Here is a 13,803-nt window from a genome sequence, read left to right on the forward strand (position 1 = left end):
GCACTCTGCGTCGGGGTCAGCCGGCCTCCAGCTACCACAATGAACAGAGGGTCCCGGGGGCCTGCCCGGCTAACCTGTCGCATCCCGCGCAGAGGCGAGACACCGCGGCGGCCGGCCGGCTCCTTCCATCCCCAGATCTGGGTGCCACTGGGCAAGTTACCCTCGCAGCACCCTGGGGGCGGAAACTTCGGCCCCGTCGCTCGGGGTCAGTCCTAGGACAGAGCCACGCTGGCTATGTGGGTGTGTTGAACCCCGGAGGGCCTAGAAGACCACCTACAAGGCCGGGGTGGGAGTAAGGGAAAGAGAATGGTGGAGGAGGGGCGCAACCACCTTCGCGGCCATCTTGTCCTCGCTCCACTTCCGCCTTCTCTCCAGGGCTGCCGGCGCCGGACCCCTCCCTGTAAGCCCTGCGCTCTCGCTCCCGGGGGTTCCGCAGGAGCCAGATCGCCGATCGCGCTGCTCTCATTGGTTGGTTCCAAGTTGGCCCGCCCCTCTTCCTCCCCCTCCTTCGTCCCTCCCGCCTGCGCTTCCTGGGGCGCATGCGCAGAGGCAGACGAGCCCTTCCCCCGCGCCCGGGGTGACTGAGGAGGCCCGCGCGCGCGGGCTCCGTCGGCCCCACCCTCCCTTTCCCCGGGGCCTTTCGGACAGCGGGGGCGAGAATGAAAGTTCCAGAACGCTGCGGTGAGTGCGTCATCGCTAGGCGGGGCGGGCTGGGGCGGGAGAGGGGAGGACCGAAAGGTAGAGCCGGGTTCGTCATTGGGGCTTGCGGAGGTGGCCGCGCGCCCATTGGCCGAGGAGCCGAGATGGGCACTGGCAGGGGCGGGCCCCTTCTGGAAGGTTCTGAGGCAGGGTATAAGAGACGGGGCGGAGGACGGAAACCGGTCTCGTTGAACGCGGCGGCAGCGGTATAGATTGCTGTTTTCTCCTCCAGTGGACCCGGACCTGCGCTCCAGGTAAGTTAGGGTTTCTGTCTTCCAAGGCTTTTGCGGCTTCTTGGGAGCCTGCCACCCGGCTCAGGCTACATAGGTTTGCAGCGGCCCGGGGCCTTCTGAGCGTGTCAGGCAGGGTGTGTGCGGCGATTGCTTTGCCCGGCTGGGGAGCTTTGTTTCCGAGGGGAGGCAGCCTCCTTGGGGTACAATCGAGGCGGAGGGCGGGCCGCCCGGAGGGGGAGGAGGCGGCGCCTTAGAGCTTGCCGTTCCCTGTTTCCTTGTTTCAGGACCCATTCTTCTTAAAGGAGGAAGTCATAATTGGCACGCGCCCAAGGTGGGGGAGGGGGCTTCGGACCCTTGCAGGCCTTGCTGTGTTGAGCACGGCGGGGGTGGGGGGAGGGCTAAGGTTCAGCCCGGGGCATGGGACCACGTGCTCAGGTGTGGCGCAGACCCTCCTGGCAGGTGCGTGCTTCCGTCTGCGGCGGGCTCTGCGGTTCGGATGGCAACCTTACTGCGGGACGCCATGCCTGCTCTGACCCTCCCGCGTGGTTATTTCCGACAAGAGCAGTTTCTGGGGCGAGGTTCTAAGCATAATTTGCAGAGTGGTCGTATCTGGTAGCGTTGACTTGGTAAACGTTTTCTAAGTGCTTGATCCGCCTTTCAAACCATGGGCTTTTTTTTTTTTTCCCCCTCCCAGCAACCATGTCTAAGGGACCTGCAGTTGGCATTGATCTTGGCACCACCTATTCTTGTGTGGGTGTCTTCCAGCACGGAAAGGTGGAAATAATTGCCAATGATCAGGGGAACCGAACTACCCCAAGCTATGTCGCCTTTACTGATACCGAACGATTGATCGGTGATGCTGCAAAGAACCAAGTTGCAATGAATCCCACCAACACGGTGTTTGGTAAGCCAGTACATCTTCATGGTGTGAACTTAAGTGATTTCGGCGGTATGTAATCTGAGAAGCTGTCTCCGAAGGTTGTTTAAATGTGAGGCGGCCACGAAAGGCCTGAGAATGGGAAAAGTTATCCGTAGGAAACTTCAGTGATTATTTCTTTAAGGCTTAAGGTTTGCGGCATCTTGGTCATTCAGAATTTGAATTTATAGGCATTTGCTCTTGGAATGGGGGACCAAGTTCTTAGTGGAAAGATGTAGTGTAATGAAATTCAAGGTAACGTTTGTATTGATACTTTTTGCAGATGCCAAACGCCTCATTGGACGAAGATTTGATGATGCTGTTGTCCAGTCTGATATGAAGCATTGGCCCTTCATGGTGGTGAATGATGCAGGCAGGCCCAAGGTTCAAGTAGAATACAAGGGAGAGACAAAAAGTTTTTATCCAGAGGAGGTGTCATCCATGGTTTTGACAAAGATGAAGGAAATAGCAGAAGCCTACCTTGGGAAGGTGAGTAGTGCAGAGTACTGCAGGGAGAGGATATAGATGGGGATTACCAGGTTTCCTGCTAATGCGGAGTAAGAGTGAGCAGTAGATAAAGCTATCAAAATGGGTGGTAAAACCAGAACGTTATTTGAGGATGTATCTTTGCACGTCCAAGTAGATGATATAGTGGTTAAGTTTTTTTTTTTTTTTAACATCTTTATTGGAGTATAATTGCTTTACAATGGTGTTAGTTTCTGCTTTATAACAAAGTGAATCAGTTATACATATACGTATGTTCCCATATCTCTTCTCTCTTGCATCTCCCTTCTTCCCACCCTCCCTATCCCACTCCTCTAGGAGATCACAAAGCACCGAGCTGATCTCCCTGTGCTATGCGGCTGCTTCCCACTAGCTATCTATTTTACGTTTGGTAGTGTATATATGTCCATGCCACTCTCTCACTTTGTCCCAGCTTACCCTTCCCCTTCCCCATATCCTCAAGTCCATTCTCTAGTAGGTCTGTGTTTTTATTCCTGTCTTAAGTGGTTAAGTTTTCATCTCTTTTCTTCCTAGACTGTTACCAATGCTGTTGTCACAGTACCCGCTTACTTTAATGATTCTCAGCGTCAGGCTACCAAAGATGCTGGAACTATTGCTGGGCTCAACGTACTTAGAATTATCAATGAGCCAACTGCTGCTGCTATTGCCTATGGCTTAGACAAAAAGGTAGGTACTGTGTTTTGTGTATGCATCACTCAAGATCGGTTTGAGTCACCACAAATAATAGGTATGAGAATAATTTGTGTTTTAATTGCAGGTTGGTGCAGAAAGAAATGTGCTGATCTTTGATTTAGGTGGTGGCACTTTTGATGTGTCAATCCTCACTATTGAGGATGGAATCTTTGAGGTCAAATCTACAGCTGGAGATACCCACTTAGGTGGAGAAGACTTTGACAACCGGATGGTCAACCATTTTATTGCAGAATTCAAGCGCAAGCACAAGAAGGACATCAGTGAGAACAAGAGGGCTGTCCGCCGCCTTCGTACTGCTTGTGAGCGTGCTAAGCGCACTCTCTCTTCCAGCACCCAGGCCAGTATTGAGATTGATTCCCTCTATGAAGGAATCGACTTCTATACCTCAATTACCCGTGCCCGATTTGAAGAACTGAATGCTGACCTGTTCCGTGGCACACTGGACCCTGTGGAGAAAGCCCTTCGGGATGCCAAGCTAGACAAGTCTCAGATCCATGATATTGTCCTGGTGGGTGGTTCAACCCGCATCCCCAAGATTCAGAAACTTCTACAGGACTTCTTCAACGGGAAGGAACTGAATAAGAGCATCAACCCCGATGAGGCTGTTGCTTATGGTGCAGGTAATCTTTCTATCCTAGTTAAGCAGTTTAACAGGCAGCCTGTTGGGAGGCCTTAGCTAACTGATTTCGCTGTGATGAGTGATCTTTAAACATTCGTGGTTTCCACCGAAAGCCGTAGCTAACGATGGCAAAACTTCCTTGGATGTCTGAGCGATTGAGAATAGTTAGTTACATAATGAGTTGTACTGTGTTTTATTTAAATTTTTCTTTTTAATCATGTAGCTGTCCAGGCAGCCATTTTATCTGGAGACAAATCTGAAAATGTTCAAGACTTGCTGCTGTTGGATGTCACTCCTCTTTCCCTTGGAATTGAAACTGCTGGTGGAGTCATGACTGTCCTCATCAAGCGTAACACCACCATTCCCACCAAGCAGACGCAGACCTTCACAACCTACTCGGACAACCAGCCCGGTGTACTCATTCAGGTATGTTTCTCTGTGGCCTAGATTACTCGAGGGCCTATAAAACTGGGAAGACTTGTTCCGCTGTGATGATGGATTCCAAAACCATTCGTAGTTTCCACCAGAAATCCTGTGTTGGCCAATTCCTTCCTTGGATGTCTGAGCGATCAGTCTTTCCTAATCAAGCTTATACAGATCTGAAGTAGCGCAGATATTTGTGATTTTTCTTTCTTGTTTTTGTGTTTTTATTGTAATTTTGAATTTATTTCTTATTTCATACCAAGGTTTATGAAGGTGAGCGTGCCATGACCAAGGATAACAACCTGCTTGGCAAGTTTGAACTCACAGGCATACCTCCTGCCCCCCGTGGTGTTCCTCAGATTGAAGTCACTTTTGATATTGATGCCAATGGTATCCTCAATGTCTCTGCTGTGGATAAGAGCACAGGAAAAGAGAACAAGATTACCATCACTAATGACAAGGGTAAGTTCGGGCAGTATTTTGTGAGCGTGCTAAGCATGCACTCTTCCAGCACCCAGGCCTGTATTGAGATTGATTCCCTTTACGAAGGAGTCAATTTCTGTATCTCTGTTACCCATACCTGATTTGAAGACTCGAATGCTGACTTGTTCCGTGGCACCCTGCACCCTGTGGCACTCTTACCTGCTTATTTTAGAGGCAGAATTTGGTTCATAATGGTTTTATTTCCCACGTGTTTCTACTCCTACCCCAAGGGCATTTAGCCAAGAGATCATACTTAGTTGCTAAATGGAGTTGCAGGGTGATGGTACAGAACTGCAGGTGATTGTCTTGCCTAAAAGGTTGGTTAATTTTACAGGCCGTTTGAGCAAGGAGGACATTGAACGCATGGTTCAGGAAGCAGAGAAGTATAAAGCTGAAGATGAGAAGCAGCGGGATAAGGTGTCTTCGAAGAATTCTCTTGAATCCTATGCTTTCAACATGAAAGCTACTGTTGAGGATGAGAAACTTCAAGGCAAGATTAATGATGAGGATAAACAGAAGATTCTTGATAAGTGTAATGAAATAATCAACTGGCTTGATAAGAACCAGGTTTGTAATTTCTGTTGCCAAAAATTTGAGGGTGTGGGGTTGGGTGTGTAGGGCTTTAGCAAAAGCTTAGGTGGGTAGGTGGGTTTTACAGATTTGTAGGGTCACGATGATGAATGGTTCAAAACATTCGCGGTTTCCACCAGAACTACAGATGTTGGCAACTTCCTTCCTTGGATGTCTGAGTGACCCAAGATCTTAAACGTAACTTCATGTGCTGTTGTGTGTCTAGTGTGTCAGATTGATTACATCAGGCTTAAAGAGTCTTCTGTTTGAAGAACTTGTAATAAAGTATTTTTTTCTCCTCAGACTGCAGAGAAGGAAGAATTTGAACATCAGCAGAAGGAGCTGGAAAAAGTCTGCAACCCCATCATTACCAAGCTGTACCAGAGCGCAGGAGGCATGCCAGGAGGAATGCCAGGAGGGATGCCCGGGGGCTTCCCTGGTGGTGGAGCTCCTCCCTCTGGTGGTGCCTCCTCTGGGCCCACCATTGAAGAGGTTGATTAAGCCAGCCTAGCATAGGTGTAGCATTGTTCCACACAACATTGAAGGACCCAAATTTGTAGCAAATTCCATGGCAGTTTTAAAGTTGAGCTGCTGCAGTAAACCGGGCATTCTTGATACTTGAACGTGGAGTGTGTGCACAGGGAAAGGAAATAACATTGCACTTTACAAGCACTGTATTGTAAGTGGAAAATGCAATGTCTTAAATAAAACTGTATTTAAAATTGGCACCATAAAATTGTTTTGACTCTGTTTACAAGGGCAGTAAGGTAGTGTTCGGTTTTGGGGGTTGAACTTCTTTCTTGCCTAAGTATTACAGCAGTATCTGGGTTGTCAATGACAGATTGTTCAGTCTAAGCAACTGCCTGAATTTTTAAGGTGTAAAGAGTGGGAAAATGTGTAAACTTCCTGCTAGCTAGGCTCATTTAGTACTAAGTCTACGTAAGTGTTAGTGTAGTTTGAACTACAGATCATTGTGCTTTCCAGTGTTTGTGTTAGACTGGAAAGGGGCATCCCAAATATTTTTTAGTGTTCCATGTGGTTTACTGAAACTATCTGAGGGTTCAAAAGAGGATAAATTTGAGGCCAAAATTAGGACAAGGAAATATACCAAGTCAGAAGTAACAACGTGGTGTACACAGGCGACTTCAGGTAGAGTGTCCGTCTGAAATCCTTTAATCCATGGGCAGAGGCGTCTCTGTTTTCTCACCTGAGTATTAAGGGCTGGGAGTTAATAGAGCTGGCTGTAAGGTTGGCATAGTGAGGGCCCTTTCACCCTTTGTAACCGACCTTAAAGAAATTGAGTGTCTAATTCTGATCTCATCTTAAATCATAGCTGACCTTAACTCAGCAACTTCAGGCAGAACAGTTGTGCTTAACCAAGCCTCTAATTACACTGGACTGTCTTTAGGTAAGCTTGCTTAGGATCAAAGGCCTTCTCACTGGTTCTTTGTTCATTGGGCTATGGGTATGTTAGCTTGAGTTGACAGGCCAGAAGGTATTGCACCTGAGAGTGAATCCTTTAAAGTCATCCTTGTGTGAGATGGGCCTGCTTAAACCTCAAGCTTTGCTCATGAGGCCCGCTTAGTGCCACCCAGCCACCTAGTGGTCACTTCGGAAAAATCTCAGTTCTGGTATGGTGGGATGTCTTGGGTCACAGTTCATTCTCAGCAGAATGCCCCAATCTTAGTTTCTACTTTAGTTCTCCTTCCTCCACCTTTCTGTAGCTGTTCTTGGGTGACCCAACTAGCACAATACAGATGACAGTTGGGCTTCATAAGAGTTTCCCCAATACCTACCCAGCATTAACTCTCCCTCGTTCAGGTTAGTGGGTATAGCCAAAGGCTGTCATTTGTAAAACAGCTGAAGTTTCTTCTAAAAATACATCAAATTGACTAAGTTCAGTGCCTTAGGTGTTAATGTTTGACAACTCTCCAGGAATTGATAGCACTGCACCCAATTTTTCTCCAAGGGCTACAAATGAAAGCATAGTTTATGTACTTTTTTTTCCACCTGTTTTCAAGTGACTGGGAATCTGACCTGGGTTTTAGTTTTTACTGCATTGTTGTGAACCTGGAGCAAACCATGTGGTTTTTTTTTTTGAGACCACTCTCAAGTAATACAACATGTCTCATGAACCATGGGATCTTGGTAAGAAAAGTGAAGATCACATGTGATGGTGAAAATTAGCACAAGGCCTAGTGGAGGTTATCAAGTGGTAGCCATTACTGGAAGTTGTTGAATTTCAACAGTTACATGAGATGTAAGTTTCATCAGTGAGACTGAAAGAAAATTACTTTCTTTACACAGATGGGAGAAACAATGCATTGCTGGGCTTGTGTAATAGAAAATAAGTGGGGTCAGGGAGGAGCTACGGATTAGATTAACTATTTGCTAGGTTTAATTACACAGGGGAGGGGAGCCAGCCAGGCATTCGAATTTGGGGTAGACTTATTCCAAGACCTGTATGTTTGCTCCTGCATCCCAGTGTAGTGAATTATGAAGTGCTGGCTCATCTCAGTGCAGAGCGTGGGGTTCACGTTTACTGGAAGGGGTTTCTTTAAGGGGATTTGTAATCTTGCTTCTGAAAACACTTGCAATTATGTACTTAATAACTTGGCCCCAATGTCCATCAGATAATTCCCTGTTTGTCTTTTTTTTCCCCCCTCAGTCCTTTGGGTGTTCAAACTTGGAGACTTAACCTTTTGTGAGAAGTCTAAGCTGTCTGGGGATTTGAACCCAATGACTCAAGTCAATTTTTGTCTTTCACTTTGCCTTATTGTTTTTTAGTTTCCTGCTGTGGGCTAAGCCCTGACTGCAGGAGTAGATACAGAAGCTGGTGAAGATGTGTTCCAGCCTTATAGGAGAGACTGACATTCACAAGATGAAGACAGTTACAAAATGGCACCCTTTTTGCGGGGAAACACTGGCAGTAAGTGTAAGTTAGATTGTTTATTACAGCCTAGAAGAAGATGTGGAGAAGGTGGCCATAAGAACAGCATTTACAGTTTTCCATTCAGTCTAGATAGTTGAATGGTTTTCGCTTGTCTTAACCCTATTTGATTATCCTAACAACCTTAAAAGAGAATTGAGGGTTGGATCGTCTGGCTGTGCATGTGTAAGTCTATAGGGTGATGACAAGCAATTTCACTTTTGTGTGGATTATTATAATGAGATTGTGGTTATAAATCTAAGGTCATGGCCCTTGGATGCCTGGCTTTTAAATTTTGCACAGGGCACGGTTGGATTGGGAAGTGAACAAAAAAGTTCAGTGGCTCTCAATCTCCATGTCCAATTTTAAGAGTTACATGCTGATTTCAGCTGGACTTAACAATAACATGGTTATGTTTACAAATGTATTTTTATTACCATAGCCCGTTGAGTAACAGTAATTGTACTTTTTAAACTACTAAGGGAATAATTTTCGTCTTAGAAGCCACAGCAGCACATTTACTCCCAATAATATTACTGCAGTTATTTATATACTTAAAATGTACTGTAAAGAAAACGGATGCCTGCAAACAATCCTTTGCTGAAACAGTATATTGAGTACCTACAATATACTTTCATAGGAAAAATAGCCTTTTGGGTTCTGTTAAGATGAAATGGGGTGATTGGTGGGACATAAATAGGAAAGGCTGAGGATTTTCTTTTCTGTGGTCTATCTATGGCTGTAACGAAATCTGTATCCACTAGATGGCAGTAAGCTATTTAGAAAACTACTTGGGTCGCTGAGGGAGGCTGCTGGAACATTTTCACTAAGGTTTGTGCTTTTTGTTTCACAAGTTGCCTAACTAGAAGCACAGTAAATGCTGAGGAAAGAAAGCTCCAAATGTTCACGTTCACGTTCCAGGCAAATCATTCCCTGCTGAGTAAGTTGAAGCAAGTACCTTGACTGGGGGGGTATGGGTTTGAGTAGAGATTTTAGGGTACTTGGGACAGACAGGTTAAATACAGACAGAGCTTTGAAATATGCAGGGAAAAAAGATGAGTCACCCCGGGAAGAGAAAAGAGTCTTTCCTGATCCGCTCTTCCTAGTTTAAAACGCTGTTATTTCCCTCATCACCCTTGACTCCGACCCCTGAGACTCATCACTTGTATGAAATGTTTGAATTCCTCACCAAACTGAAACTCATGAGTGCAAGAATACCCATGCACTCTAACAGTTCCAACCAGTGTCTGGCCCATTATAAACATATAATGTCGTCAAGTGAATAAATGAAAAGGGGTGGAGCGGGCACCCAAGAAGTTAGTGGTAGAATGTGTTCCCTGTGGGCGTTGTGATGCTTTGGTCATGGTCATGGCTCTTGGAGTGGTGAGAGGCTGGCTGAGTGGCTGAGTTCAGGCTCCTTGCAGAGTGGGGGAGCCAACATTAGAGCTGCATGAGATGAGGAAACGATCAAGCCCAGAGCAGCTCTAGCCAAATGAAAGTTGGCAGTAACAGAACTGTCAAAGTCTTTGACCTAAAGGACCCCCTGCAGTCTTCAGATTGCCCCTGAGATCTGGGCAGTATGTGGAGTGAGTGGGATGAGCAGAAGGTAGTGTACGTAGTCTTTGCAATATGTGAGGACAGTCAGGGCCTGCCAGGAGAACTGACGCCTGTCCTAAGAAGCTGGGCCACAGAACATTCAGGATGCAGCCAGCCCCAGGGCCCTAAGAAAAAGGCTGCAAATCTTGACCCTTGCATTAGACACCAAAAACACAAGCAGCAAAAGAAAACACATATATTGGGCTTCATAAAAATTAAAAATGTGCTTCAAAGGACACCATCAAGAAAGTGAAGAAAGACAACCTATAGAATTGGGGAAGATATTTGCATGTCATATATCTAAAGAAGTAGTACTATCCAGAATGTATTACAAAAACTCGTATAACTCAAAAAAGAGAAACCAATGTTTATAATGGACAAAAGATCTAAGTAGATATTTCTCCAAAGGAGATACACGAATAGCTAATAATCATATGGAAAGAAGCTCAACATCAATAGCCATCAGAGAAATGCAAATCAAATCCACAATGAGGCAGAACTTGATATCCACTAGGATGTCTAGACAAGAACAAGTTGGCAAGGATGTGCAGGAATTGGAACCCTCATACACTGCTGGTGTGCATGTAAAATGGTGCAGCAGGTTTGGAAAACAGCCTGCAGTTCCTCAAAAGTTAGAATTAACTTATGACCCAGGCATTCTACTAGTTAGGTACCCAAGAGAAATTAAAACATAAATCCACACAGACATTTATACACAAATGTTCACAGGAGGATTATAATAGCCAAAAGTGGCAATAACCCAAATGTCCATCAGCAAATGGATGAATAAAACATGGCATGTCCATACAATGGAATAGTATTCAGCAGTAAAGGGGAATGAAGTACTGATACATGCTACAACATGGATGATCCTTGGAAACAGGGCAGTGACAAAAGCCCACATATTGTATGATTATATGGAATGTTCAGAGTAGGCACATCCTTTGAGATAGAGGTGGTTTCCTAGGGCTGGGGGAAAGGACAGTTGGGGAAAAATGCAGTTACTGCAAACAGGTATGGGATTTTGTTTTGGGATGGTGAAATCATTCTAAATTGGTTGTGGCAATGGTTGCATAGTTCTGTGACTATACTAAAAATATTGAATTGCACACTTTAAATAGATGAATTAATGAATAGTGTGGTATATGAATAGTATTTCAACAAAGCACTGAAAAATCTTTTTTGAGTTAGAAAAGAAAGAGGCTGCAGAGCTGGCTTCCCCAAAGTGGGGGGAGAGAGAATGTATGTGAATATGAAACCATATTCTTACTCTCAAGGAACTAAGTAATAACGTTGGCTGTGCGGTGGTTTTCCGTTTTATCCCCCAGCTTTATTGACATGATTGTCATATAACATTGTATAAGTTTGAGGTGTACAAAGTGTTGATTTGATACCTACATATTGTGACGTGATTACAGCAATAAGGTTAGTTTTTCTCTTTCTGACTTAACAAATATCGTATATTAACGCATATATATGGAATCTAGAAAAATGGTGCAGATGGACCTATTTCCAGGGCAGGAATAAATATGCAGACATAGAGAAAGGACATGTGGACACAGTGGGGGAAGGGGAGGGTGGGACGAATTGGGAGATTAGGATTGACATATATATACTACCATATAAAAAATAGATAGCTAGTGGGAACCTGCTGTATAGCACAGGGAGCTAGCTCGGTGCTCTGTGATGATCTAGATGGGTGGGAGGGAGATCCAAAAGGGAGGGGATATATGTGTACATATAGCTGATTCACTTCGTTGCACAGCAAAAACTAACACAGCATTGTAAAGCAATTATACTCCAATTAAAAAAACAATGAGGTTAATTAGTACCTCCATCATCTCACATAATTACCGTTTCATTTTTGTGGTGAGAACATTTAAAATCTGCTCTCTTAGCAACTTCCAAGTATACAATACAGTATTGTTAAATATAGTCACCAGGCTGTACATTATTAGATCCCCTGAGTACCCTTTCACCAAATCCTCCCATTTCTCCACTGCCCTATGCTGTTGCCTTCTAATGTCTACACATCCCTTTGAGACATTGTGGACTCTCAAACCAAGCTGATACAGCTTCCAAACCCAGGAGTTGAAAAAATTAGATTGGGCTGAAAAGAAAGCAGGCTGCAGGCAAGTAACCACTTGAAAAGACATTGCACGGACTTCCCTGGTGGCGCAGTGATTAAGAATCCTCCCGCCAACGCGAGGGACACGGGTTCAAGCCCTAGTCCAGGAAGGTCCCACATGCCACAGAGCAACTAAGCCCGTGCGCCACAACTACTGAGCCTGTGTACCACAACTACTGAAGCCTGTGCACCTAGAGCCCGTGTTCCGCAACAAGAGAAGCCCCCGCAATGAGAAGCCGGCGCACCGCACCGAAGAGTAGACCCCGCTCACTGCAGCTAGAGGAAGCCCACGCGCAGCAACGAAGACCCAACGCAAACAAAAATAACTAAATTTAAAAAAAATTAGATCAAGCCACATTAAAAAAAAAAGACATTGCAAATATTCATCAGAAACCTTATTTATTTGTTGATTTAGTGTTTCTCGTGTGTCTGGGACCTGCTGTGTCGTTTACTAGCTGTGTGACCTTCAGTGAATTATTTCTGAAGCTGATTATCTTTACCTATGAAATGGGGATTAATAATAATCAGCCATTAGGTGTGTTATGAGGATTAAGTGAGCCAGTGTATGTGGAGAGTTTAGCTCTGTGCCTGATGCATAGAGTACGTGCTAGTAAGGGTTATTAACAATTAAATGAATTAAGTGATAATATTAACATTTCCTAAGGCTGCCATAACAAGGTACCAAAAACTTAAACAACAGAAGTGTATCGTGTTGCGGTCCTGGAGGCCAGCAGCCGGAGATCAAGGTGTTGGCAGAGCCGTGCTCCCTGCATGCTCAGGGAGGGAGCTGTCCTGTGCCTCCCTTCTGGCTTCGGGTGGCCTGTGTCCTTGGACTTAAAGATGCAGCACTCCAGTCACATGGCTGTCTTCTCCCTGTGTGTCTTCACATTGTCTTCCCTCTGTGCACGTCTGTGTCCAAATTTCCTTTTTTTATGAGGACACCAGTACTGGGTTAGGGCCCACCCTAGTGACCTCATTTTAACTAGATTACCCTGTAAAGACTGTTTCCAAATAAGGTCACATTCTGAGGTTGTGGGGGTGAAGACTTTTAACTTTTTTTTTTTTTAATTGGGTGGGGGGACATAGTTCAACCCATGACAATCACATTCCCTGTTATCAAAGAAGAGGAATCTCCTCCCCAGCTTTTGCACAAGAATAGAAATTAAATTAGATGAAATCGAAATACCTGTTCTTTTGTGGGACCAATAAAAAGGCCTTTTCATTGCAGTCTCTTTCCCTGAAGCGCCGGCCACCAGCTGTGGGCAGTGTTCCTCTCTATCCCTTTACCAGCCCTTGGTCCCTCTGGATTTTCCAACAATGCCTAATTCTGTTATTTCCAGTGATTTCCCTGTGGGCAGCAGTTTACTTCTGTCATCAAGTCTCTGATGAAATCTTTAGCCATGAAATATTTAGTCCAATCCCAACAAATCGTGTATGGTGTTAATATGTCACAAGCTGCCCGCGGCCTGCATTATGTGGTAATTTGGAAGCAAGAGAACTGATAATATAGGGCCGGGCTTCTTTTGTGAGCTCGTATTAATGCTGGAGCTGGTGATGTCAATTGACAGCCCATCGATTTGGGCTAATAGTGCGTGGAGGGGGGCAGAATTGGGGCGAGGTAGGGAATAAAGGATATTGACGGCCAGTCGCCAGGATCCCGGCAGCTTTTAATCTATTATTGCCCTCTTTTAATGCAACTTCCGTGTCAACTGCATTTACTTCCACCAGCTCCGCCTGCTGTGCTGAACTGTGAAGCCAGTGGGATGCCACCCCCAGAGTGGCCCAAAGTTCCCCGGTATTGATTCTTTGATGCTCTGGGGTGTGAATTATAATTATTTCATTAAGCCCTTTAATGGGTATCAACTATGAACCTTCGCCAGCCCAGGCTGGGGTGGCCAGGGCGAGGTCCTCGTCATTAATCTGTGTTCATCTCGTTGCCACCAATTGTCCTACCCTCAACCCTCTTTTTTTCTTCCTATTATCGCGTCT

At 45.4% G+C, this 13,803-nt stretch overlaps 1 protein-coding gene and 1 non-coding gene across 2 annotated transcripts; both read left to right on the forward strand.

Moving 5' to 3' along the window:
* The first annotated feature begins 835 nt into the window (after positions 1–835).
* Positions 836–5,897, forward strand: HSPA8 (heat shock protein family A (Hsp70) member 8). The gene is made up of 9 exons (XM_068556599.1): positions 836–953; positions 1,627–1,836; positions 2,132–2,337; positions 2,887–3,039; positions 3,131–3,686; positions 3,909–4,111; positions 4,372–4,570; positions 4,926–5,158; positions 5,465–5,897. Exons 2-9 carry the CDS (start codon positions 1,632–1,634, stop codon positions 5,660–5,662), a joined length of 1,953 nt encoding a protein of 650 aa, XP_068412700.1. The 5' UTR covers positions 836–953; positions 1,627–1,631; the 3' UTR covers positions 5,663–5,897.
* On the forward strand, positions 4,169–4,254 carry LOC137772751 (small nucleolar RNA SNORD14). The gene has a single exon (XR_011075554.1). It is a non-coding gene; the product is annotated as a small nucleolar RNA SNORD14 (small nucleolar RNA).
* Positions 5,898–13,803: the final 7,906 nt, after the last annotated feature.

Source organism: Eschrichtius robustus, chromosome 11, assembly GCF_028021215.1.
Source record: "Eschrichtius robustus isolate mEscRob2 chromosome 11, mEscRob2.pri, whole genome shotgun sequence".
Classification (NCBI taxonomy): domain Eukaryota; kingdom Metazoa; phylum Chordata; class Mammalia; order Artiodactyla; family Eschrichtiidae; genus Eschrichtius; species Eschrichtius robustus.